This window comes from Peromyscus leucopus, chromosome 13, assembly GCF_004664715.2.
Source record: "Peromyscus leucopus breed LL Stock chromosome 13, UCI_PerLeu_2.1, whole genome shotgun sequence".
Classification (NCBI taxonomy): Eukaryota; Metazoa; Chordata; class Mammalia; order Rodentia; family Cricetidae; genus Peromyscus; species Peromyscus leucopus.
The window spans coordinates 34,109,654-34,133,249 of NC_051074.1; the positions used below are offsets into that span (position 1 = coordinate 34,109,654).

General features: G+C 42.2%; 1 protein-coding gene across 4 annotated transcripts in view; it reads right to left on the reverse strand.

Annotated features, from left to right (window-relative positions):
• The window catches only part of Acsl3 (acyl-CoA synthetase long chain family member 3), a 56,820-nt gene that overhangs the window by 12,135 nt on the left and 21,089 nt on the right, over nt 1-23,596 (reverse strand). For all 4 annotated transcript variants that reach the window (XM_028884094.2, XM_037210241.1, XM_037210240.1 and 1 more), the window contains exons 2-7: nt 15,407-15,824; nt 6,912-7,089; nt 4,549-4,658; nt 2,240-2,378; nt 1,743-1,893; nt 579-702 (exon numbers count right to left, since the gene is read on the reverse strand). In XM_028884094.2, coding sequence (XP_028739927.1) covers nt 579-702; nt 1,743-1,893; nt 2,240-2,378; nt 4,549-4,658; nt 6,912-7,089; nt 15,407-15,784 — 1,080 coding nt within the window. In that variant the 5' untranslated portion in view covers nt 15,785-15,824. The remainder of the gene's footprint in view (nt 1-578; nt 703-1,742; nt 1,894-2,239; nt 2,379-4,548; nt 4,659-6,911; nt 7,090-15,406; nt 15,825-23,596) is intronic.

The window sequence follows — 23,596 nt, forward strand, 5'->3', positions numbered from 1 at the left end:
TATATAAAGATCTTTCACTTTAGTCAGGCGGTAGTGGTGCAATCATTTAACCCCAGCACAAGAGAGGCAGAGGCAGGCAGATCTCTGTGAGTTTAAGGCCAGCATGATCTACAGAGCAAGTTCTAGGACAGCCAAGGCTACATAAAGAAATCTTGTCTTGAAACCAAAAACAACAACAAAATCTAACTTAAAAACTTGATGGCATTCTTAGCTCAAAAGCTAAGAATAAGATAAACTTATCCTTTCAATGTATTTATATTCTAAAAGGTCTATTTCAAAATAATTAACAAGGCCAGGCGGTGGTGGCGCATGTCTTTAATCCAAGCACTTGGGAGGCAGAGGTAAGTGGATCTGTGAGTTCGAGGCCAGCCTGGTCTACAGAGCAAGTTCCAAAATAGGCTCCCAAAGCTACACAGAGAAACCTTGTCTCGAAAAACCAATAATGATGATGATAATAATAATAATAATAATAATAATAATAATAATAATAATAATAATAAACAATATATTATAAACTGATAGGAAAAGAAATGTTAAAAATATGTTTTAGTATTTCAAACCACAAATACTTAATTTACCTGATCTGCTAAAGTCTGTGGTGAAGAGTAGCCAATTCGGCATCCATGAGAAAGACACACAAGCTCAGCACTTAATTCTAGAACATGGGCCAGGGGCAAATATCCAATGTATACATCTTCCTCTCTGAAAGAAAAGACAGATAAAAGCAACAGTGAAGGAGTTCTCCTGCACACAGCAGGCTTCCAGATACACAGAGGAACCGTTATGCACCCATCGAAGCTCCCTGCTGATAGGGTGCAGATAAGACAGACAAAAAAAAAAAAACTACAGTTCAATCCAAAAACACACAAGTAGGCACTTTCAGAATGTGGTCTCTTGCAGAAGCAGAGTGCTAAGGCAAAAGAAGGGCCTACTTAGTGGGTCTTTTCAACGGCAGGATGTCACCATAGGAGATGGCCTTTTGAGATGGTGGGCACCTTACTGTGACACTCACAGAACAGATGCCTGTTCCAGGAGATGGGTCCTTCGTATGCAAGACAATATGTGCATTCGCCCAGTTTTCAAGAAATGGCCCTGCATCTACAACGTGAAGAGCAACTAAGGAAAGTCCACAGGGAAAGTGCTGCTGCGTCCAGCTCTACTCCTGAACTCAGTCCCACAGCTAAGTGCATGTGTCTGAATGTCTGTCTGTCTGTCTGTGCATAAGGGCAAGAGAAGAGCAGAGCAGTGTCCCAGCTCAGGCATCAGGACAGATTTCATCTCTGAAGTACCGTCTCAACTCCTCTCACCCCGTCTGGTTCCCTCGGTCATTTCTCTGCCCACCCCACTCCCAGAATCCAGTCAGCTGACTATGAATACCTCTCTGCCCACCAGGACTGCACTTAACATATAAAAATGACTATGTACATCAGGAAGCAATCCTACCTGACTGAAACAATTTAAATTTAGGGTATTTAAAAAACTACAAAGTCAGTTGAACTTTGCATCGTTAAAATATCAACCACTGAACTATCATTTAAAATTACTTGATTGTAACTACTTTGAGAGGCTGGAGAGATGGCTCAGCAGTTAACAACTCAGGCTACCTCAGTCTGGTTCTCAGCACCTCTGCTGGGCACTCACAGCTCCAGCTTCATGGGCAGGGATGGGCAGACACATGCACACACGTACACTTTAAAATAAACCTTTTTACAAGTGTGACTTTTTGACCATGACATACATACCCCAGACTCGGAATCCTTCTCGCCATCCCAGTTATAGCAGCAATGATGTTGCTGTGGGAGATCATGACTCCCTTGGGAATCCCTGTGGACCCGCTTGTATACATGATTACTGCAATGTCTGAGGGCACTGGCTTGCTGTGAGCTTTGTTTTCTATATTGAAGAAAAGAAAAACATACGCTTCTGAGGAACTCAGCTACATCACCAATTTTCTTCTCACTCATTTATATAATTCAACCAAAATAAACAACAGTCAACACATAAGGAGGGATAACAATACTGGGACAAACATTTAAAGAACAGTAATGAGGAAATGCTGGCATTTTCCTTCAGTCTTTCTTTAAAGGCTAGATAAAAGTACTTGTAGAAGATCCCGTTTCTACAGTTGACAGTCTAGAAAGCTGATGTGTGATCTAAGTCCAGGATCAAACCTCTGGTTGGTTCTAGAGAACAAGGGGAGCAGAGAATGCACACACGGAATGATGAGCACACAACATACCCACGTTGGCCTTCACTCCGAGAGCCTGCACTGCAGCCATGGTGTGTACGATGACGCCCTTGGGGAACTCAGACCAGGTTGGAGGCTTCCCATCAACAGTGATGATATGCCGCAGACGTGGGACCAAAGAGACTATGTCCTGAAGAAACACCAACAGTCACCATCATGTGTTAACCAAGTTTGAGTGTCTAGTTCAAACGCATGACAGTAGCTACTACATGGAGTGACCAATTGACTTCCTGTCCCAAGAAAGTTAAGTGGCGGGACTGGGGAAGGAAGGGAGGGTGGGAGAGAAGGAAGAAGGGGTGAGTAGGTAGAAAGCATGGAAGGGAGGGTGCACTCACTATCCTGTAGTATTATGTATACTCTGTTCTTTGATAAAAATCCTTGTCAACAATGTTACTGCTCCACAAAATGAACATATAAACACAGAACACCTGAACTACATATAGGGAAGCCCATAGTCCCTCAAGAACATATGGGAGAAGGGAGAAAATCACTTGTATATTTACTAAAAAAGAAAAATGAAAGAATGCCTGAGACGGTAATGTTTTCAAGGGAAATTGCCTAGAAATTACAAGAATCCTTTGCCTATTATTTCATAAAAATGTCTCCCATTTTAGTACTTCAAATCTTCAAGCAAACCATTACCCAGTGACTCATAAATGAATTTAAAATATTCCACGGTATGGAGAGTGTTTTAGAGCACCCACATAGCATCCTGTAACTCTGGTTCCAGGGAATCCAACACCCGCTTCTGACTACCCTGTACACCTCTTCGCACCCCTCCCTCCAATCCTTTCTTCCTCTTTTATCTCTCTCCCTACTTCCCTCCCTCTTGTTTTTCCTTTCATCCTTCTTTCCTTTCTTTCAGGAGATAAAATCTCATGCCCCTTAGGTTGGCCTCAATCTTACTAAGCAGCTGAGGATGACTTTGAACTACTAATCTTCCGACTTCCATCTCCCCATGTTGAGATTTTGTGTGCACCTGTGGAAGCCTATGTACAATTCTGTGCTCTCCAAACCTTCCCCCACAGGGTGCTCTGGCCTGGAACATGACAAATATAAGCCTCGGGGATCCACCTATTCCACTCACACAGTGCTGGGATTGTGAGCAGATACCACCACACTCAGGTCCTCGTGCTTACAAATGCAAGCATTTCACTTGACCTACATGGTACATATACATGCATGTAGGCAAAACACCTATCCACATGAAATACAAAATGTTGAGGGACCAGCAAGATGGCTCAGGAGGTAAGTACACTTCAACAAACCCCACAAGGAATCTCACGGTGAATGGAGGCAGAGTTGACTCCTATAGGTTGTCTGTGGAGGACAAAAAGGCCTGTGCACACAGATAAGCACTGGAGGAGCCAGGAAAGCTCAACACACAGCTCACCTCTTCAATGGAATGAGGTGCGCAGCTGCTCTTCCTGGAACGCCAGGAATGATGCAGTTTTACAACCTGGCGATCCTTTGCTGTCTGAGGAGACAGGCTCTGCCTTATCTCCCAGACTTTATGTTTTTACTTGTCCAAGACCTTTCCCCTAAATCCTGAACATTGCTTTTAGACCATAAACCTACTCTCAGGAATGAGGCCACTTATACTTTACAACAGCCTTAGTGACTCCTATGTTAACTTAGGCCAGGCCAATCCCGACACCCATAAGCATTATGCTGAGTTCAAACAAGCTCCCTAGACCCTAAATCTTGGGCACTATCTCTGAATCAACAGTACCCATTCTTGTGAAAGAAGCCAGATGGACTTTGTAAGGAATCTCAACGTAAACATGTCTTAAATTGTTGTGCACTCGGGGCTGAGTTATCTGAATACATTTGTGCTGTGCTAAAGTAAAATGATCTGGGCCAGACTCTACAAGTCCTGGTCCAGCACTGGATACAATAAAATTGGGTTGAGCTGAATTTCATTCTTGTCTCTTCATGGATTGTTTTTTCCTGGCCTGCTGTAAAGGCTGCAGGGGAATCACCACAGTTGTCCTGACTTTTCACAGGTGTGCCATGACACATATGCATGCACATGAGCCCAGAAACACAAATTCAAAAACGACAGACATTCAAAACTATTACCTTACTTAAATACGCTATAAAACAAGCACAATGAAGTTGCTATCCTTTCGATAGACACTGGCATAGTACACAAATTTTAGCAACTTTCTAATTCTGGTCTAAATCCACTTTTATGTTGAAAAGAAAAGAACAGAATCTCACAAAGGTAACTGAGGACCAGTATGACTGGTCAAGGCAAAAGTCAAAGCGATTACACTAGAGTTAACTGTGGTCCTCACCTTCAGCTTTGTCTGCAAGAGTTCTTTACTAGTAATGATGTTGGTCACCTCTGTCTCGTTGAGTCCATGAACAATGGCCGGCCCTCCCAGGGTAGCATACAGTGTAACAACTGCGAGGAAAAGAACACAGGTCACACATTAAAAAAGGCACACTGCCCACATATCAGCACCTTTGGAAGTGCACGTGAAGCATAAAGGAGTGCCTCACGCACAGCCCATGAGGAGAAACTAGCATGGCTGTGAACATGACTACTGGACTACTCCCTACAGTATCCTACCTACTCCCCTTCCTCCAACCTTCCCAAGGTCTCCAGTACTTTAAGTGAAGAGTTAAGTGACCTATGGCCACTTGAGTCTAATCAGGTGGTTCTCAACCTTCCTAATGCTGTAACCCTTTTTAATACAGTTCCTCGTGTTGTGGTGACCCCCAACTATAACATTATTTTCATTGCTACTTCATAACTAATTTTGCCACTGTTATGAATCATAATGCAAAAATGTGTGTTTTCCAAAGGTCTTATGCAAACCATGAAAGGGCCATTCCATCCCCAACCCTCAAATGGGTCGAGACCCACAGGTTGAGACCCACTAGACAAGCCAGTAAGACAGCACATTGAATGTCAGATTTTAAGTATCACGTGTCAACAAATAACACGAGCCAGGAGTAGTGGTGACACCTAGCACTTGGGAGGAGAGACTGGAGGTCACCCTCCATTACACAGCACAGTGAGTTTGATCCAGCTACATGAAACCCTGGCTCAAAAAAACAAAAACTAAGGAATTCATACATGGTATAGCTTATTCTACAGTTGAAAAATCAAAAAAAAAAAAAAAAAAATTGGTGTTTTTGGTTTTGTTTTTTTTTTTTTTAAACTTTCCGTATGACTGCAAATAGAAGCAAAAGGACAAACAATAAAGAAGTGTAAACTCGAACCTTGGAAACACAAAGGCAGTCCCTAGTTTACAAAGTAGAAGTTGCCTGGGTGTTGCAGTGCACGTCTTTAATCCCAAGCAGGGTTCAAGGGTTCAAAGTCACCTGGTCTCCAGGCCAGCTAGGGGAACACAGTGACACCCTGTCTCAACTAAAGAAGAAAAGGGGGGACTGCGGGACAGGTGGCTCAGAGGTTAACTAAGAGCACTTGCTCTTCTTGCAGAAGACCCACGCTCAATTCCCAGCACCTACATGGTGGCTATCTCCAGTCCCAAGAGAATTCAGTGCTCTCTCTGACCTCCATGAGCAACATGTGCACCCATCACATAAAATAAAATAACTCTTAAGAAAAGCAAAGAAAAACAGAGGAATTCATAACAAGAAGTCTGCTGAAGCGTTGTTTTTGTTTCCTGTTCATTTACCATGACTTTGGCACCAAGACTTCCCAACTGACCTTCCAGGACTGCTTTGCAAGGGCTAGCCACCATGATCACCATGAAAATCTTCAGCAATACTAAGATTCTTCATCGTGTAACCTAGTGCTTGGAAGTCCACCACGTTACAACAAGAATGTATTCTAGAGGTTAACTGTAGCTACTAGCAGAAGTGGATTAACAAAATGGCAGTAGGTTCAAAAAGGTCCCTAAGGGATGGTAGCCAAGAATGGACCCTATAAGTTAGGTCTAGTTTTCCAAATGCAGAAATCCCCCTTAACATCTGACCAGCAGGGTGCTGTGGGATGGTCTGTATGTCAAATGGCTCTGATTGGTCAATAAATAAAACACTGACGGCCAGTGGCCAGGCAGGAAGTATAGGCGGGACTAACAGAGAGGAGAACTGAGAGAACAGGAAGGTGGAGGGAGACAATGCCAGCCGCTGCCATGACAAGCAACATGTGAAGATGCCAGTAAGCCACGTAGCAAGATATAGATTAATTTAAGCTATAAGAACAGTTAGCAAGAAGCCTGTCATGGCCATACAGTTTGTAAGCAATATAAGTCTCTGTGTTTACTTGGTTGGGTCTGAGTGGCTGTGGGACTGGCGGGTGACAGAGATTTGTCCTGACTGTGGGCAAGGCAGGAAAACTCTAGTTACAACAGGGTTTCTTCCCAAACTGATCCTTTTTTTCAAAATAGACAAATGAATGAATGAGTATCTGAGCCCTAACAAACACCCCTCCACTAAGTAGATAAAGGAAAAAAATGGTATCAGAATGTTAACCTCTCTCTTAAATATTATTTTAGGGCCAAGTGTGGTGGCAAAGACCTCTACTCCCAGCACTCAGCAGGCAAAAACAGGTGGATCTCTGAGTTTGAGGTCAGCCTGGTGACCTCACAATGAGTTCCAGAGCAGCCAAGGCTATGTAGAGACTGTCTCAAAAATAAAAGAACAAAAAAGAACCATTCTTTTAAAAAGTGTCATCCATACGTACGCTGGAAGTTATACATGAAACAGGCCTGTGCGGCAATCATCCACTCAGCCCTGGTCTCACAGAAGATGGCGATGTTGGTCTTCGGTTTCTGGCCCAACATCTGCAACCCATTTCCAAAGTCAAGGGCTCGAATGAAGACATCTTCATAGGAAAGCCAATTATAGTGCCCCAGAATAACCTGATAAAACAAAGTATAAAACACAAATATATTTTAATATGGCCAAAATACTATTTTATAGGAAGCAAATTTCAAGCTTTATATAGCCAGAAAGTTTTATGAATATAAAACATATTAGCTTCAAGTAAAGATGTATCTCTAAAATATAGCTTTGTAACATGGTCTACGACAACCCAAATCCCATGTTAGCGTTTAACTATGACAGAAGTGGGAGTTGGCTTTATTTCTGGTTTTCCAAATTATTCAGAATTGAGCTAAATCAGGATCTATATAGCTCAAGACCAGCAGAGTTATACAGTAAGGCACTATTTTATGCAGTGTGGCCTTATTTTAATGAACCAAAAAGACAAGCTAGTGTGGTGGCACATGCCTGAAATCTCGGCATTTCACAAGTGCACGGATCGAGGTCACCATGAGTTGGGGATTATATAAGATGGAGGCAGGGGAGAACCCTGAACATGTTTGAAGGAATCACAAAGGTCAATTCCCTAGGCAAATTTGTTTAGAGAAAAAATTGACTTATTCTCTACATGAGAATTTTTGGATTTCAAAAACAGATGGTATGTGATCGATAGCTAGAATGTTACCCGACTGCCCAAGTTCATAGAAATATTTATGGCCATTTAATTTGAATAATTATCCATCATGATAAAGTACAAAGTCTCTCTACAACTACGTGGAGACTGAGTTATATTATTCACAATCCCTCTGTTTAAGCCTCCAATACTTAACCAGCCCGTAGTATTTTATTTGGATTTGTCAGAAGTGCAGGTTACCCAAGCTTACGTTAATAATAAGCTTCTTTTAAAGCTGGTTAACACATTTCTGTCTTTAAGGATTTTCAACTTAAAGACAATCAGGATTTCCCCATTATATGTAAAAACTGAACAAAAAGCAAACTACAAATCTAAGCATGGCTGTGTTAATCTATGTCTCAAGCATCTTAAAAATCATCTGCACAGGGACTAGAGAGATAGCCCACAGACTGCTTTTCCAGAAGACCCTGGTGTGAGTCCCTGGACCCACATGGTGGCTCACAATCATCTGTAACTCCAGGTCCAGAGGATGCAATCAGCACCCACTTCTGGCCTCCACAGGCCCTGGCACACAGCAGTACATAGTCATACATGCAGGCAAAAACACTCATACACATAAAATTACAATTTAAAATCAAGGGGGCTGGAGAGATGGCTCAGAGGTTAAGAGCACTGACTGCTCTTCCAGGTCCTGAGTTCAATTCCCAGCAACCACATGGTGGCTCACAACCATCTGTAATGAGATCTGGTGCCCTCTTCTGGCCTGCAGACATACATGCAGACAGAACACTGTATACATAATAAATAAATATATCTTTAAAAAAAAAATTTTAAATCAAAACCATCTGAACACATTTATTTCTAAAAATGCAATGTTCCCTAAGAGGCTAGATCGATGAAGGAATAAATGGTGCCCTCTGGTGTTCTAGTCAGTATAGATCTAAGATTACACTTCTTTAACTGGAGCAGTCCCAAACTCTCACCTTGCTCTGCACCCCCAGGAGATGCTCAGCATGGGAGCTCCAATGACTTCAAAAGGAGCTCTGTGTGGGTGAGAAGATAGATGAGAATTTGGCTAAAATGTGTGGGAACCGGATTATAGTTACTAAGAACTATAAACTCCAAGATAAGAATGGGGCATCTGCCTAGATTCTAAACCTAAATGACCAGCTTTACCATTGTCTAAGAACACGGGAAAAAAAAATCACTTAATATACAACCCAAATATATAAACTCATGTGATGATGCCACCATCTCACAAAGAAATGAAATTCTAAAATTTAATCCAAGTGCCCATGTCTATAATCCCAGTACTCAGCTGGCTGAAAGGATTGCCTTGAATCTTAGGCCAGCCCAGGCTACATAATGAAAATTCAGGCCACAAAAGGGGGGGGGGAGGAAAAGGAAAAAAAAAAGAACTAGCCGGGCCTAGCTGGCACACACTTTTAATCCTAGCACCCAGGAGGCAGATGCAAGCAGATCTCTCTAAAGTCAAGACCAGCCTGGTCTACACTGTGTTCCGGAACAGTCAAGGCTACATAGCGAGACCCTGTCTCCAAGGAAGGAAGGAAGAAAGTAAAAAAGAAAATACAGCCAGGCACTGGTGGCACACGCCTATAATCCCAGCACTCGGGAGGCAGAAGCAGGTGGATCTCTGTGAGTTCGAGGCCAGAGAGAGTTCCAGGACAGGCTCCGAAGCTACAGAGAAACCCTGTCTCAAAAAAAAACAAAAAGAAAAAGAAAAAAGAAAATATAAGGGAAACCTGGGTTTCATTATTTAAAGCACTGAGTGTCCTAATTATCTTTCTCACAAATTTGTGGACACTGTCTACCCATCCATATCTGGCTCATCCTGCAGTTTCTAATCCTAACTGTCTCTATGGCTAACCCAAAACTAAACTCATTATTTTAACCCTCTGCCTACACCATTAAACACTGCTGCAGAAGAACATGAACCTCACTAAATGCAGGACCACAGATTTCATCAGCCCACAGTATAAAACACTTGCTCAGTTACTCATTTTCCCATCCTCTAATAACTGTAAGGTTTGTAAGGTTTTCCTCTCTTTAAATACCCTCCAACTGGAGAGAATCATCATCGCCCACTTCACTAAACCATCAGGAATTAAACAGACACTCTCAAACCTCCTACCACCAAACTGAATAACCCACATACACCGGTACTCACATTCTGCAGTCCACATGGTTGGATGTCCCTGAGAAAAGCCAGACTCCCAAGGACTGCTTCAAACAGCTCCTCAAATTCCCACCTCCACTACAGCCACCTGTTCGTACTTGTTCAACAAGGTATCTAACAGAGAGACCAAACTCGGCAAGTCCCAAACCAAAAGTTCTCTTACTGGCCCTCTTTCCACTACTCATCTCTCCATCATTTTTATGTGAGCAGAGGAAGCACACCATCCACCAACTGCTCCACACAGTAAGTTATTAGCCTTTACGTTCATCTTCAGTCTCATTTCTAAATCTATTCAGAGTCTATCAACCTATCTATAAAATACAGAGTCAACCAATACAGCCTGAAACCACACATTTCTTTCACGGCCATTATTGTCAGGCCAGGCCATCTTCTCCATAATTCACACCACCTTTTTTTTTTAATTAAGGAATTTATTCATTTTACATACCAACCACAGGTCCCCCTTTCTTGCCTCCTCCCGCCCTTCAGCCTTCCTCCCACAATTCACACCACTCTTATCCCCTACAAAACACAAACAAGGTCCCTTACTTCAGACTGCAGGCTTCTTCCTTTCTAGTAGCACTGAGGCCCAGAAGGACCGGAAAATCTTTAAGCCTCGGTGACCCTTGCAAACCCCCTTTCCAAACTCACATCCTAAAACCCAACCCCATCCTTTCTGTTCTTCAGAAATATCAGAATAGGGAAAGAGGCTACTCTCTGTAGGATCCTTAAATGATCCCCAAGCTCCTCACTCAATTGAGCTCACTCTTATCTGGGCCCCACTACTCTGTCTTCCTGCCCAGAAGGTTCTTTATCCAAGTTTGCTAGATCTTGTTCAGGTCTCATCTTAACTGCAACCTATTCTGGCAGGCATTCCTTAAATCACCCGTCTGCTTTTCTTTTCACACTATTGATGAGCTAAGACCCATGCCACCACGATTAACCAGTGTGTCTTCTCAGTGCTAAGACACTCACTCAGTGATAATTCTCTCAGTGTGTGGAATAGCTGGAGCCATAACCATGTTTGCTCTCATCCCCATTCAGTCCTGTTGCCATACATCTGCTACACAACGCAAACAGGCTCAGGACACCTGACAGTACAGTTCTCAGAGCCACTTTCTCGTGGTAACCTCATGTGAGCATTCTATCCTGGAGCTATAGATCCCCAGTCCTCATGGTAACCTTGGGGATCACTTTGTTCTTGCCCACTTGGCATTTTTAATCCTGTCAAAGAAGTGACACACAATATCACTGTGTATGTCATAATATCAACTGTCACTCAGAGAATACTACCTAAAAAAGTATAACTTCCTGGAATATAGAACCTTAGTGTTTTAAAGCTTTTCCAGGAACATAAAAAATACAATGCTTTTTGATAACTGTCTTATACCTCAAAAGAAAAATAATAAATGGTGACAGCATACAGAAGTTATTAAAATCAAAGCACACCAATATTTAACCATTCAGACCTCTGGCTAATGTGACAGTCTAATAGAAATCAAGATTTCAGATAGCTGATTCAAACCTCTTTTAAGAACGAGGTTGTTGGTTTTTCTCCTCATTTACTATCTAGAATAGAACTATTACAGAATTACACACTTCCTGTCTTCTTTAACAAAGTATACCTGGCTTTCTTTAACCTTCTCTTTCGTGTTTTGAGCTTGTGTGATTTGGGACACACAGTTAACAAACAGGAAGTAGGGACAGCAACCATGGAAGGGAGATCCACAGGAGAGTGAAGAAAGAACATAGACTAAGATCTCAGGCCAAGAAAGCTACTACTTTTCATATGAATTATGATGTAAATGTCCCCACAACTCAGAAAGTGCAGGAGGGTAGTGTGGATTATACTCATTGTTAATAATAAAGCTAATTGGTTGATGGCTAGGAAGGAAGAGATTGGAGAGCCAGACTAGAATTCTGGGAAGAGGAAGGGAGGAGTTGGGGCAGACACCAGGCAGCATCTGAGGAAGCAAGGAAGGTAAAAAAAAATGAGGTAACAAGCCACGAACCACGTGGCAAAGCACAGATAAGAAATACAAGTTAATTTAAATTAAGAACTAGCAAATAATAAGCCTTTGCCATCGGCCAAGCATGTGATAATTTTGGAAGTGAGTGTAGTGTGGGACAGAGAAAAGTGTCCGTTTACACGAGGGGGCCATGTTTACACAGGGTTCTACTACTATGTAGCCCTGGCTGGCCTGGGACCTGTGTCCATCCTCCTGCCTCTGTCTCCTTCCTGAGTGTTGTTGAATCATAGGCTTATCAGTAGTGTGAACCCAGCCGAAAGGGGAAAGCCGTTCTCCAATAATTTGGTTTAGATTTATTTGGGGTTGGGGAACCACCTGAGGATTGAACCTAGAGTCTTGAGTATAATAGGCAACTGTTCTACTACTAAGCTGTAACTTCAGCATTTTTTTTTTCTTTTTTGGTGCTTTGAGACAGGATATTGATATGTAGCCCAGGATGGTCTTGAATTCATAATCATCCTACCCTAGCCTTCAACTGCTAGGATTGCAAGCACATGGAAAGCCCGACTTTCCAAAAGTATAATAAACAAACATGATAAAAATGTGACTCTGAAGAAAAAAGACCACACAAAAGCCAGCACTGAGAAAAAACAAGAGGAAGCTATATCAACTAACAAAGTATGCCTACTTTCATGTTAACTGTCTGAAATCTTCTATGACCAGTATTAACTACATTCTCTCTAATGTGTTTAGAATATGTATAAAACATCAAAAGTGTCTCATACTTAACAAAATAACTAGTGAAACAGTTTGTGTCTGATGTTTTAGTTCTTCAAGATTTCAGGCACACTTGCGCCAGAAGGCGGCTCTGAAATCTAGCCATTCCCTGTTCTGTCTACAGGGCACTGGGCAATCCATTTGCTGCTGGGAAAGCTGCAACCAGATTCCACGTAGTTTCTGTGCTACAGTTTTGTAAAGCCCCATTGGACAACTAAGACAACAAATCAGTATTTCTGAAAAGGCTCGTCAGGCCTCAGAAACATGGCAGCTTCTACTCCATGTTCGTGCTCCCCGTTTCCCATCTTGATGAAGATGGTGGTCACTCTTTGTGGGGAGCATAAGACCCTAGGTTCCATCTCGGATGGGTGGAAGGACACATACATACATACACATACATACACACACACACAGAGCCAGTGGACTAATCTGAAATAAGGCTTGCATAACTTTACTTTAATCACATTATAGTCTATGCTGCCACTTCTCAAAGTAAGGACATTTTTAGATATTAATACACATAAGCTCCTCAGATTGAAGGTTATCTTTAAACGTGGTAACTATTCTAATGAAAACAAGTCACCAAAAATAGGTCTTCTGTCTGCTGTGGTAGCCAGAGCAATGCAATCAGTCCCAGCGCCCTACAAGTCCCAGGGAGGCAGGAGGATCAAAAGTTTGATACCAGCCTGGGCTGCATGAGACTCTAAAAATAAATAAAAGCCTTCTGCCTGCCCTCTGCTGTCTGTTCAGTAAGACTAACTAAGCTATGTCATCCAATACCCACCCTGCCGTGACAGATGCGGGTCCTGACACAACACAATGGGTGTGACAACCACCCGGAGCACGTGGGTGGGTGCAGGGTGAGCTTGTTTAAGTCCATCTCTAACTTGCAGCCCATCATCCCCACAGCTGCTGCACATCAAGAGAAACACCAATCTTGGCTAACTGACAACAAAGCACACTCTAATACAGACAACAGACGCTATGTTTCATTTATTATATATACAAAACCTAAAACTTAATTGTAGGTCCCCCAAACAGCTGATTCTAGACAAGAAAAATATAATGTCTTTGTCCGTCTATATATAGCCTTAGAAAAGACGGATAAACCACAAATGCAAATTTAACAGCAAGTACTAATAATAGGCATATCTTCTCACAAAGAATTAAAGGCACAGACAGGCCTTTAATCCCAGCACTCTGTGGAGGTAGGAGGTAGGCAGATCTCTGAGTTTGAGAGCAGCCTGGTCTGCACAGAGTTCCAAGACCTAGTTTATAAATAATAAATAAATAGGAAAATGACATAAGTAACTGTCTGGCTTTTTCCCCTTCTCTCACAATCTGTAGTTAGAGAGTATGCATTTGGGAGGCAAAAGCCTGAGTTCAAATCTCAGCTTTACACTCAGTAGCTTTAGGGTCCTTGGTTAGTTGGTTAGTAACTCATCCATGCTTCAATGTTCTGATCTTCCAAGTAGAGATAGCATCATGTAACCCATAAGGTTACTTCCAATTTTAAAAGAACTTGATACTAATTAAAACACCTTGGCTCATAAACACTAATTCCAGTCATTAAATAACTTTTATTTTTCTTTTTTTTTTTTGTTTTTTTTTTGTTTTTTTGTTTTGTTTTGTTTTTCGAGACAGGGTTTCTCTGTGTAGCTTTGTGCCTTTCCTGGAACTCACTTGGTAGCCCAGGCTGGCCTCGAACTCACAGAGATCTGCCTGCCTCTGCCTCCCGGGTGCTGGGATTAAAGGCATGCGCCACCACTGCCCGGCTAAATAACTTTTCTAATGCCACAAGACTAGTAAGTGGCAAAACCAAAATTCAAACTTGCAGTCTGGATCCAAAGCCCAGGCTCTTAACCACACTATTTCTATCTATAAAGACAGCTTGTTTCTAGTTCAAGCCAATGGCAGGCAAGATTCTCTGCAGTGGTTAAGAAAAATGTAAGCCATACAATTGCTATAACCAAAGTACCAAGATATTAACACCCACTGTAATTTCCATGAAAAATCAAAACAAGCCAGGCAGTGGTGGCACATGCCTTTAATCCCAGCACTCCGGAGGCAGAGCCAGGTGGATCTCTATGAGTTCGAGGCCAGCCTGGTCTACAGAGTGAGTTCCAGGAAAGGCGCAAAGCGATATATATATATATATCAAAACAAGTCATATGGTACCAAGCACCCTAGAATAGGGTTCCCCACCCCAAACTACCTAGCAGGTTTTGTTTTTGTTTGGTTGGTTTTTGGTTTTTCTTTTTAAAAAAAATAATTTATTTAAATTTATTTTATGTACACTGGTGTGAAAGTGTCAGATCCCCTGGAAGTGGAGTTACAGACAGTTGTGAGCTGCCATGTGGGTGCTGGGAACTGAACCCGGGTCCTCTGAAGGAACAGCCAGTGCTCTTAACTGCTAAGCCATCTCTCCAGCCCCGTTTTTTGGTTTCTGGAGACAGAGTTTCTCTGTGTAGCTTTGGAGCCTTTGCTAGAGCTCACTCTGCAGCCCTGCCTCTGCCTCCAGAGTGCTTGGATTAAAGGTGTGTGCCACCACCGCCCAGCTACTACCTACAAGTTTTATCCTAACCCGAGGAGATGTCAGGTTCAGGAGCCCCACACCAGGGCACATTCTCCATATTTGACCATTTTGAAAAATATGGTCAAATCAGTAAACGTGAAGACAGAGGACTGAAAGCAGTCTATGACCCTGGAGGGAGACTTTCTCCTACAACACCAGCAGGTTCCACCTGCAGGAGACTACACTTCCCACTAAGTGCACAAGGAGAGAAAGCTTGTGGGTACAGTATGGAGGGGATACAAGGCAGCAGAGATCATCTTACCTTTTTAAAAATTTTTCCATTTGGTTGAATTTCATCTTCCTCACTCAAAATTTCACGTGTTCCCAATAGCCTTTTGTCCTTAAACTTATCTTTTGCATATATAAAGACTTTATCAAGTGTATTGCAGCCAGGATACAATACTGAAGCCAAACTGTCCAAGCTGTTAGTAGATCTGTATGCAGAATCCGGTTTTGAATTGACAGGCTTTGCTTTAATTTTGTTTGATTTTTCTTGTCTTGACTCACACAAAAAGTAAAATGGAATGTATGTTAAAATAGTATAGAGTGATATTATAAAATGTATGAAATATAAAAGTATGGGATTGATGGTTTGTTTTAGCTTCATGGTAGATGGTTTTGAAGATGCGTGGTTATTCATAAGTGTTCAAAAAATAGAATTAACAGATTTCAACAAGAATCTGGAAGGAAGAAAAAGAAATAGGTTAGTTCAAAATCACTTTAGAAGAAAAACTCTTCAATATTAGCTAGGCAACTAGAGTTGTCTTTGGATCAGACTGAGTTAGTATACTGGCCCTCTGTTAATATCCTAAATTTAAGAAACTTTAGTCTATTAACATTTTTGACATACTGGGAAAAGTAGCCTTTCCAACCTAACCTTAAGTATCCACAAATACTTCAAGTAGTGAGGACAATGGGGAAGAGAAAACGAAACCACAAATTTGCCCACCTCATGTTCTTATGTTTCACTAGCATCAGCCACTGTAAATACGAACTGCATTTTCCCAGTGGGCCCTATCAGTACTCCATGTAGTAGCAAGGAACTGGACTGGCAGACATGTACTGAACTTTATTTTCCATGGTAGTTCTACATGTTGGTCAATTTTTGCAGATCAAATTATGAAGCGAGATGGTAAAGTATGTATGACCACTGTGTCTTTAGCACTCACCAATTTCCTGATCAACACTGGTGCAGCCATTATGGAAATCAGTATGGAGAATTCTCAAAAAGCTGAAAGATCTACCATATTACCCCAAAGGATTCAACATCCTACTCCACAGATACTTGCTCAGTATATCCACTGATGCTCTATTCACCATAATTAGAAAAAGAAAACAACCTAACTTCAACTGATGGGTAATATGTGATACATATTCACAAGGGAATTTTAAATTCAGCTGTAAAGAAAAATAAAATCATAAAATTTCAGGTAAATGGATGGAACTAGAAAATATACTGAGCAGATAAGCTAGATCCAGAAAGAAAAACATCACATGTTCTCTCTTAATTATGGATTTATAGATCTCTGAATCTTTAGACAGGAGTATATAACCTGGAGTAACCATAGAAACCAGAAATTAAAGAGACCAAAGAGGGGCATTTCTATGGCAGAGGGAAATAGTAGGACCCAAGGGCTATAAAGGGAGAAATGGGAAAAACTGGGATGGGACGGGATTACCTAGAAATGCAAAGGGAGGGAGAAAGGACAGACAAATCACACTAAGGATGCTTGAAAGCCATAGGGAAACATTTTAGGTTTACTTATAAATATACTTATAATATATGTAATATAGTATGTGTATACAAATATACACACACACACACACACACACATACTTTGAATGAAGTTATGCCACTTGAGGTGATAATGTCTTCCTCAAGAGCCGTATACTACCTAACAACAACCCCAGTGCCAGGCAGGGGAAACTTTCAAGTTGGTCAGGAGAGCTGGAAAGACTCCCAACAAGAAAGGCTAGTATGGTTGCCTTTGGTAATCTCCCATAACTTAGAGGCAAGACACTATTGCTACCACCACCACATACTTCAGACACAGGACTTAGATGAATCAAGCTGGAACTGACCTGGAAACCCCCTCACTGAGGACTAGCTCTCACAGCATCTAAGGGAGCTATGCAAGCTGCCAAGGAGAAAAGGAATCCGCAGTTCTACACAGCTGAGATGGCCTATGAACCCCAGGACCAGCATGGCAACCTTCTCAAGGGTAAAGGAGTGACACAAACTTGGGGATAACCACAGCTGTCTAACTGAACTTGAAGGAATTTGGGCCTAGCTGTAACCCTAGCCAACTACCTGTGGTTCGGGTTATGGACCCTGAAGGAGAACATACATACTACTGCCACTTTCCTAACCAGTATAATTTCTAACTGTATCCTAAATACTTAATTCTTGTACCCACAGATAAGTGTAGCTCTCTCTCTTCATCAAAGAAATTTCTTTTTGCTGCAAATGGACTTCATTACAGAAATCCACAACTGGTTAAAATGCTGAGAACTGACTATGCAGTACCCAACCCCAACTGATACAACTATAATACAAGCCCCGCACCTAAGGCTCAGGGAACATCATGGAAGAGTAGACAGAAAGACTGTAGGAGCCTCTGGACACCATCTGTGAGATGCCTTCTAGACATGACAGGAAAGCTGTCTTCAAAATATGGCAGCTTAAACAGGACCTGTACAATTTCAACAGCAACTGACACACCAGTGTAAACTATGAAAATCTCACAAGACCCTACCCCTGGATGAAGAACTGCAGAAAAAGTAATGGCTGCTGAGAATCAGTCTTCTCCAGGGATGAGGTCCTTGATAGATTATGCAATCCCAAATGCCCAGTTCTAAACAAGTATATATGTGAGAAACACTAAATGGTCTCAGCGGGCACTCTCCTTCCTCTCCCCCGCCCGCCCACCCCTCCCTCCCTCCCTCCCTCCCTCTCTCTCTCTCTAATTGAAGAGAACATGGATTTGAGTGGGGGAACACGGTAGGCATTTTAAGAAGAGGAAAGATGGAAATGATGTAAACATAATACTTGCATATAAATTCTCAAAACATTTATACTAAGATGGGAGGGAGGGAGTCAGCCAGCCTAACTTACAGAATAAGAAAGATATCTAAGCTAGGGCGGTGTGGTACACGCCTTTAATCCCAGCACTTGGGAGGCAGAGTCAGGCGGATCTCTGTGAGTTCCAGGCCAGCTTGGGCTGCAAAGTGAGTTCCAGGAAAGGCGCAAAGCTACACAGAGAGACCCTGTCTCAAAAAACAAAAAAACAAAAAAACAAAAAAAAAAGGAAGGAAGCTCTCCAAACCTGCAAACCTGCTATATACCACTAGTGGGCAGCCAGAACTCTCCATTGAGCCTGGACTAGTCGCCATTCCAGGCTAATTTGTTTTGTTGTTGACAATCATTACACAGTATTATGAAGACCGTCCAGAGAATATGGATTTTTGTCCTAAGGGGGGCAGAGACTGTATGGCACTAATAGCTTATATAGAGGTAAGCGGTAGCTGAAAACAAATGGTCTTGGTGTTTCCAGAACATCAGAGTCTGAAAGAACAAAAATACCCTACTAACTCCAAAAAAAACGGTATTATCTAATGTTGTGGTTTGAGTAGGAATGCCCCCAAGGGTTCATGTATTTGAATTCCTAGTCAGCAGGGACTAGAACTGTTTGAAAAGCTCAGAAAGACTACAAAGTGTGGCTTTGTAGTGGAGGTAGTATATCACTGAAGTCCAGTCTTAGTCTCTCTCTCTCCCTCTCCGCTTCTCTGTGGATCAGGATGTAGCCCTCAGCTACTACTGCCCTAGTTCCAGGAGTGCTGCCATGCTACTCACCATGATGAAAATGGATTAAACCACTGAAACTAGAAGCAAGGCCACAAGTAAGTAGCCTTGGTCATAGTGTCTCTCTTTCACAGCAATAGAACACTAAGACATCCAGCTACTCTCTTTTAAACTGAATTTTACATGTTTTTAGTTCATTAAGAAGCTGGGTCCTGCTAGGCGTGGTAGCGCTCGCCTTTAAACCCAGCACTGGAGAGGCAGAGGCAAACAAATCTTTGTGAGTTCAAGGCTAGCCTGGTCTACTAAGTGAGTTCCAGGACAGGCACCAAAACTACACAGAAAAACTCTGTCTTAAAAAAAAAAAAAAAAAAAAGCCAGGCGGTGGTGGCGCACACCTTTAATCCCAGCACTTGGGAGGCAGAAACAGGCGGATCTTTGTGAGCTCAAGGCCAGCCTGGTCTACAGAGCAAGATCCAGGAAAGGCGCAAAGCTACACAGAGAAACTCTGTCTCAAAAAACAAACAAAAAAAGGTGGGCACTTCACTACCTCTGAGGTTTTCCTCAGTCATTTGCATTCGACAAAACATATAGAGGAAAAAAAGCATATAGGAACGTACTTATTTAGATGTCACATGACCTGCTGAGTACTATTACTGGCAGTATTATTTTGATAACAGATTTAAAAAAAACTTAAGACTTGTTCCTTTGAGAACAATGGTTAACAAGGACTTGGTTTATAAATAAATGCTGGCTCCCATTTACTCATCATGGAAATATGGTATGTCACTACATCCTAAAGCTGTGAGGCTAAACAGACAATACCAAGTACCCCCCACAACTCCTCCTAGGAGCAAACAAGAAAAACAAGGGACAATCCCTACATCCACTGCAAACTGCAATGCATCTGCTGCAAGGACTTGATTTCCACCCATCAATCGACCATTCCAATAGTCTTACTTGACTGTAAGTACTTCTCACACCTTGCTCAGTCTGAAAACACTCAAGCCTATTCACCTTCACTCTTAAGCACTTCAACTATGAAGCCAAATACCAGGATTGACTCTCAACTCACTGTCACCTAAACTGTGTTTCTATCTCTCATTTACAGAAAGTGGAGAATTCTCATATCATGACGTCACTATGAGGATTAAGTCATTAACATACTTCAAGTCTGTTGCACGTTTCTCACGAGGTCATTTCAGCCAGGTTTTCATCACCACCAATTTGTTTGCCACCCTTAAGCTTTTAGGTTCGTACAGGAGAATGAAGTCATGTGTCTACCCATGATGTGCCTTATGACATGAAATAAATAGTAATGACAACAAGTCACTCACTCAAGTGAGAGCCAGCAACAGCCTCTGCAGCAGCAGCAGCACATCCTGAACAGCTGAGGCAAGGGTCCCAGCCAGCCCCACATGCCCGGAAAGCAGATGGCCCAGAGCCTTGATGCCCAAAGGTGCCTTTCGCCAGCCCATTCTCAGCGGCAAATCTGGTTTGCTTTTGAAAAAATATAATTCCTAAGTATCTTCAATAGAAATTAGTACTATTCTGCTTTGAGCTCTCTCCATGAGCTTCAGTAAGTGGGTCACTCTAACTCAAGGCAGTCCTCCTGCCTCAGCCTGCTGAGTGCTTGGATTACAGATCTGTACATTCATCAGTTTCTAGAGAATGCAAGTGACCATGCCTGGTTACAAAATTGAATATATACTCACACACTAGTAATCTTTCCCTGTCTAGCACTCCATGCTAAGTTAAACATCACTAGAGTTTCTAGCACACAACTATGAAAACAAGCACTGAGCGCCACTTTCTAACCTCACCACAGTGCCACACGTAGAAAATGCATTTGGATAAATTTCAACACCAACTCTGACCAGTTCTACTTACACAACCTCAACAATGTTCCTATAAGAAGCTTCCTTAAACCAAAAAAAAAAAAAAAAAAAAAGGACTTAAAGCCGGGCACTCGGGAGGCAGAGGCAGGCGGATCTCTGTGAGTTCGAGGCCAGCCTGGTCTCTAAAGCGAGTTCCAGGAAAGGCGCAAAGCTACACAGAGAAACCCTGTCTCTGAAACCCCCCGCCTCCCCAAAAAAAGCTTCCTTAGGGCCCAGAGGAAGATACAGAAGTGTAACATGAACTGCTAACCGGTCTTATTAATAGAAAACCCAGAGCCAGATGTTGGGGTGAAAGCTGAAAGATCAGAGAAGCAGAGCAAGCCAGCCACTCGTTCTTACCTCTATGAAATCCTCAGTCCAAAGAGGGTGAGTTCCTGTTTCCTCACGCCTTATATACCTTTCTGTGTCCTGCCATTCTGATTCCTGGGATTAAAGGCGTGTGTCACCACTGCCTGGCTCTGTTTCTCTCCTGTAGCCCAGTGTGGCCCTGAACTCACTACATCCACATGACCTCTGCCTCCGAGGAATAGGATTAAAGGTGTGTGCCACCACTGCCTGAGCTCTGTGTCTAATTTAGAGGCTGGTTCTAGCCTCTTATCCCCGGTAAGCTTTATTGGGGTATACATACAGTAGAACCCCTAAAGTGCTGTGGTCCACTCTGCTGTCTTAGCTTCTTCACTGAGTGCTACACACACACACAATTGATAAACAAAATAGTACTTATATTCTGTACTGGATTCTGAATTGCCTTGTTTCAACTGCTTACCCCAGGAAAATCTATTCCTACTCTTCTTTCTAATTCACTTTTCTAAACCATAATCCACACTTCATATTATATCCAAAGGAAGTGGTCTGAAGTTGTCTTAATTCAAAGATGCAATTTTATATGGGGATTTGTTTATATGAGGATTTGTTGGATTAAAGGAAGGGAATGGTATGTCCAACCATCTCTGTCAAGTGTAAAAGCAGAGTGACTGGAGCTGGGTACTCATATCTCACTGACAGCAATTGTGTTGATCAGTAATGTGCCAACCAGCCAATAACTGAATGCCCTGTGAATTCAGACAATAATGACTAGAATTATGTACGCTTTGTATACTATTTTGTATACAAAATCCTCAGTCTAAAGAAAGCGAGTTCCTATTTCCTCACCTGTCCTACCATATTACTTCCTGGGGTTAAAGACGTGTGCCCCCAGGCAGTAGTGGTGGCACACGCCTTTAATCCCAGCGCTCAGGAGGCAGAGGCAGGCAGATCTCTGAGTTCAAGGCCAGAGTGGTCTACAGAGCGAGATCCAGGACAGACACCAAAACTACACAGAGAAACCCTGTCTCGAAAAACCAAAAAATAAAAAAATAAAATAAAAAAAAATTAAAAAGGCATGTGTCACCACTGCCTGGTTCTGTTTCTCTCATGTAACCCAGTGAAGCCTTGAACTCACAGAGATCCACATGGATCTCTGCCTCCTGGGTGATAGGATAAATGACTGTACTCAATCATTTTCTGCAAGTGAGAGCCAGATACATAACATATATACACATACATGCATATAATACATACAACCCCGAACATTAGCTGCTAGATTACATGACATCCAACTGCTTGTGTCTTAACAATTCTCAATCCAGAGAATACATTCAGTATTCCATGAACCCATAGCCATTAAAGTGTCAATTTTTTTGATGAAGGCTGTTTTAAGTAGATAAATAACAATTTCTGAACTTTAATTTTCTTTCCTAAAGAAATAAATAAAAAACCTGGAGCATGCCTTTTATCCCAGCACTCAGGAGGCACAGAGGCAGAAAGATCTGAGTTCAAGGCCAGCCTGGACTACAGAATAAATTCCAGAATGGCCAGGGCTACACAGAGACCCTGTCTCAAAAGAAGAAAGGAAGGGAGGGAGGGGGATAAAGGAAGGAGACAGGGAAAAAAAAAAAAAAAAAAAAAAAAAAAAAAGATGCATTAAAAAAAATCCAAAGATCAGAGACAAAAAAAATACAAACACTCCAAAGTACAAAATGCTCTCGAAATACATGAATAAGTAAGGTCAGCCTGTCCTACAGAAGACAGCTCGTTGGGTATGTTCAGTTTTTAAATATATAAGAGGAAAGCCGGGCAGGGGCAGCACACGCCTTTAATCCCAGCACTCAGGAGGCTGAGCCAGGAGGATCTCTGAGTTCAAGGCCAGCCTGGTCTACAGAGTGAGATCCAGGACAGGCACCAAAACTACACAGAGAAACCCTGTGTCAGAGAAAAAAAAAAAAAAAAAAAGGAATAAAGCATCTAACTGCTATTCTTGATATGATTTTAAATGCTTGTTTGTTGTGAGTAAAAGCTGCAATAGCTCAAATTTTGGGGGGATTGTTGTCTTTATGTGAAGGTTTTTGAGACAGGGTCTCATATATTCCCAAACTAGACTCAGAGGTCCAAGAGGTCCAAGGTCATCCTTGTTTACAAGCCAGGCTGTGCTTACACTCATCCATACAGAGAAACACAGGCACTTACACCACAGAGAAACAAACACACACACACACACACACACACACACACACACACACACCACACGCACACGCACACGCACGCACGCACGCTGGCGGTGGTGGCACACGCCTTTAATCCCAGCACTGGGAGGCAGACAGGCTGGATCTCTGTGAGTTCAAGGCCAGCCTGGTCCACAAAGTGAGTTCCAGGACAGACTTGAAAACTACAGAGAAACCCTGTCTTGAAAAACCAAAAAACAGGGGGTTGGGGATTT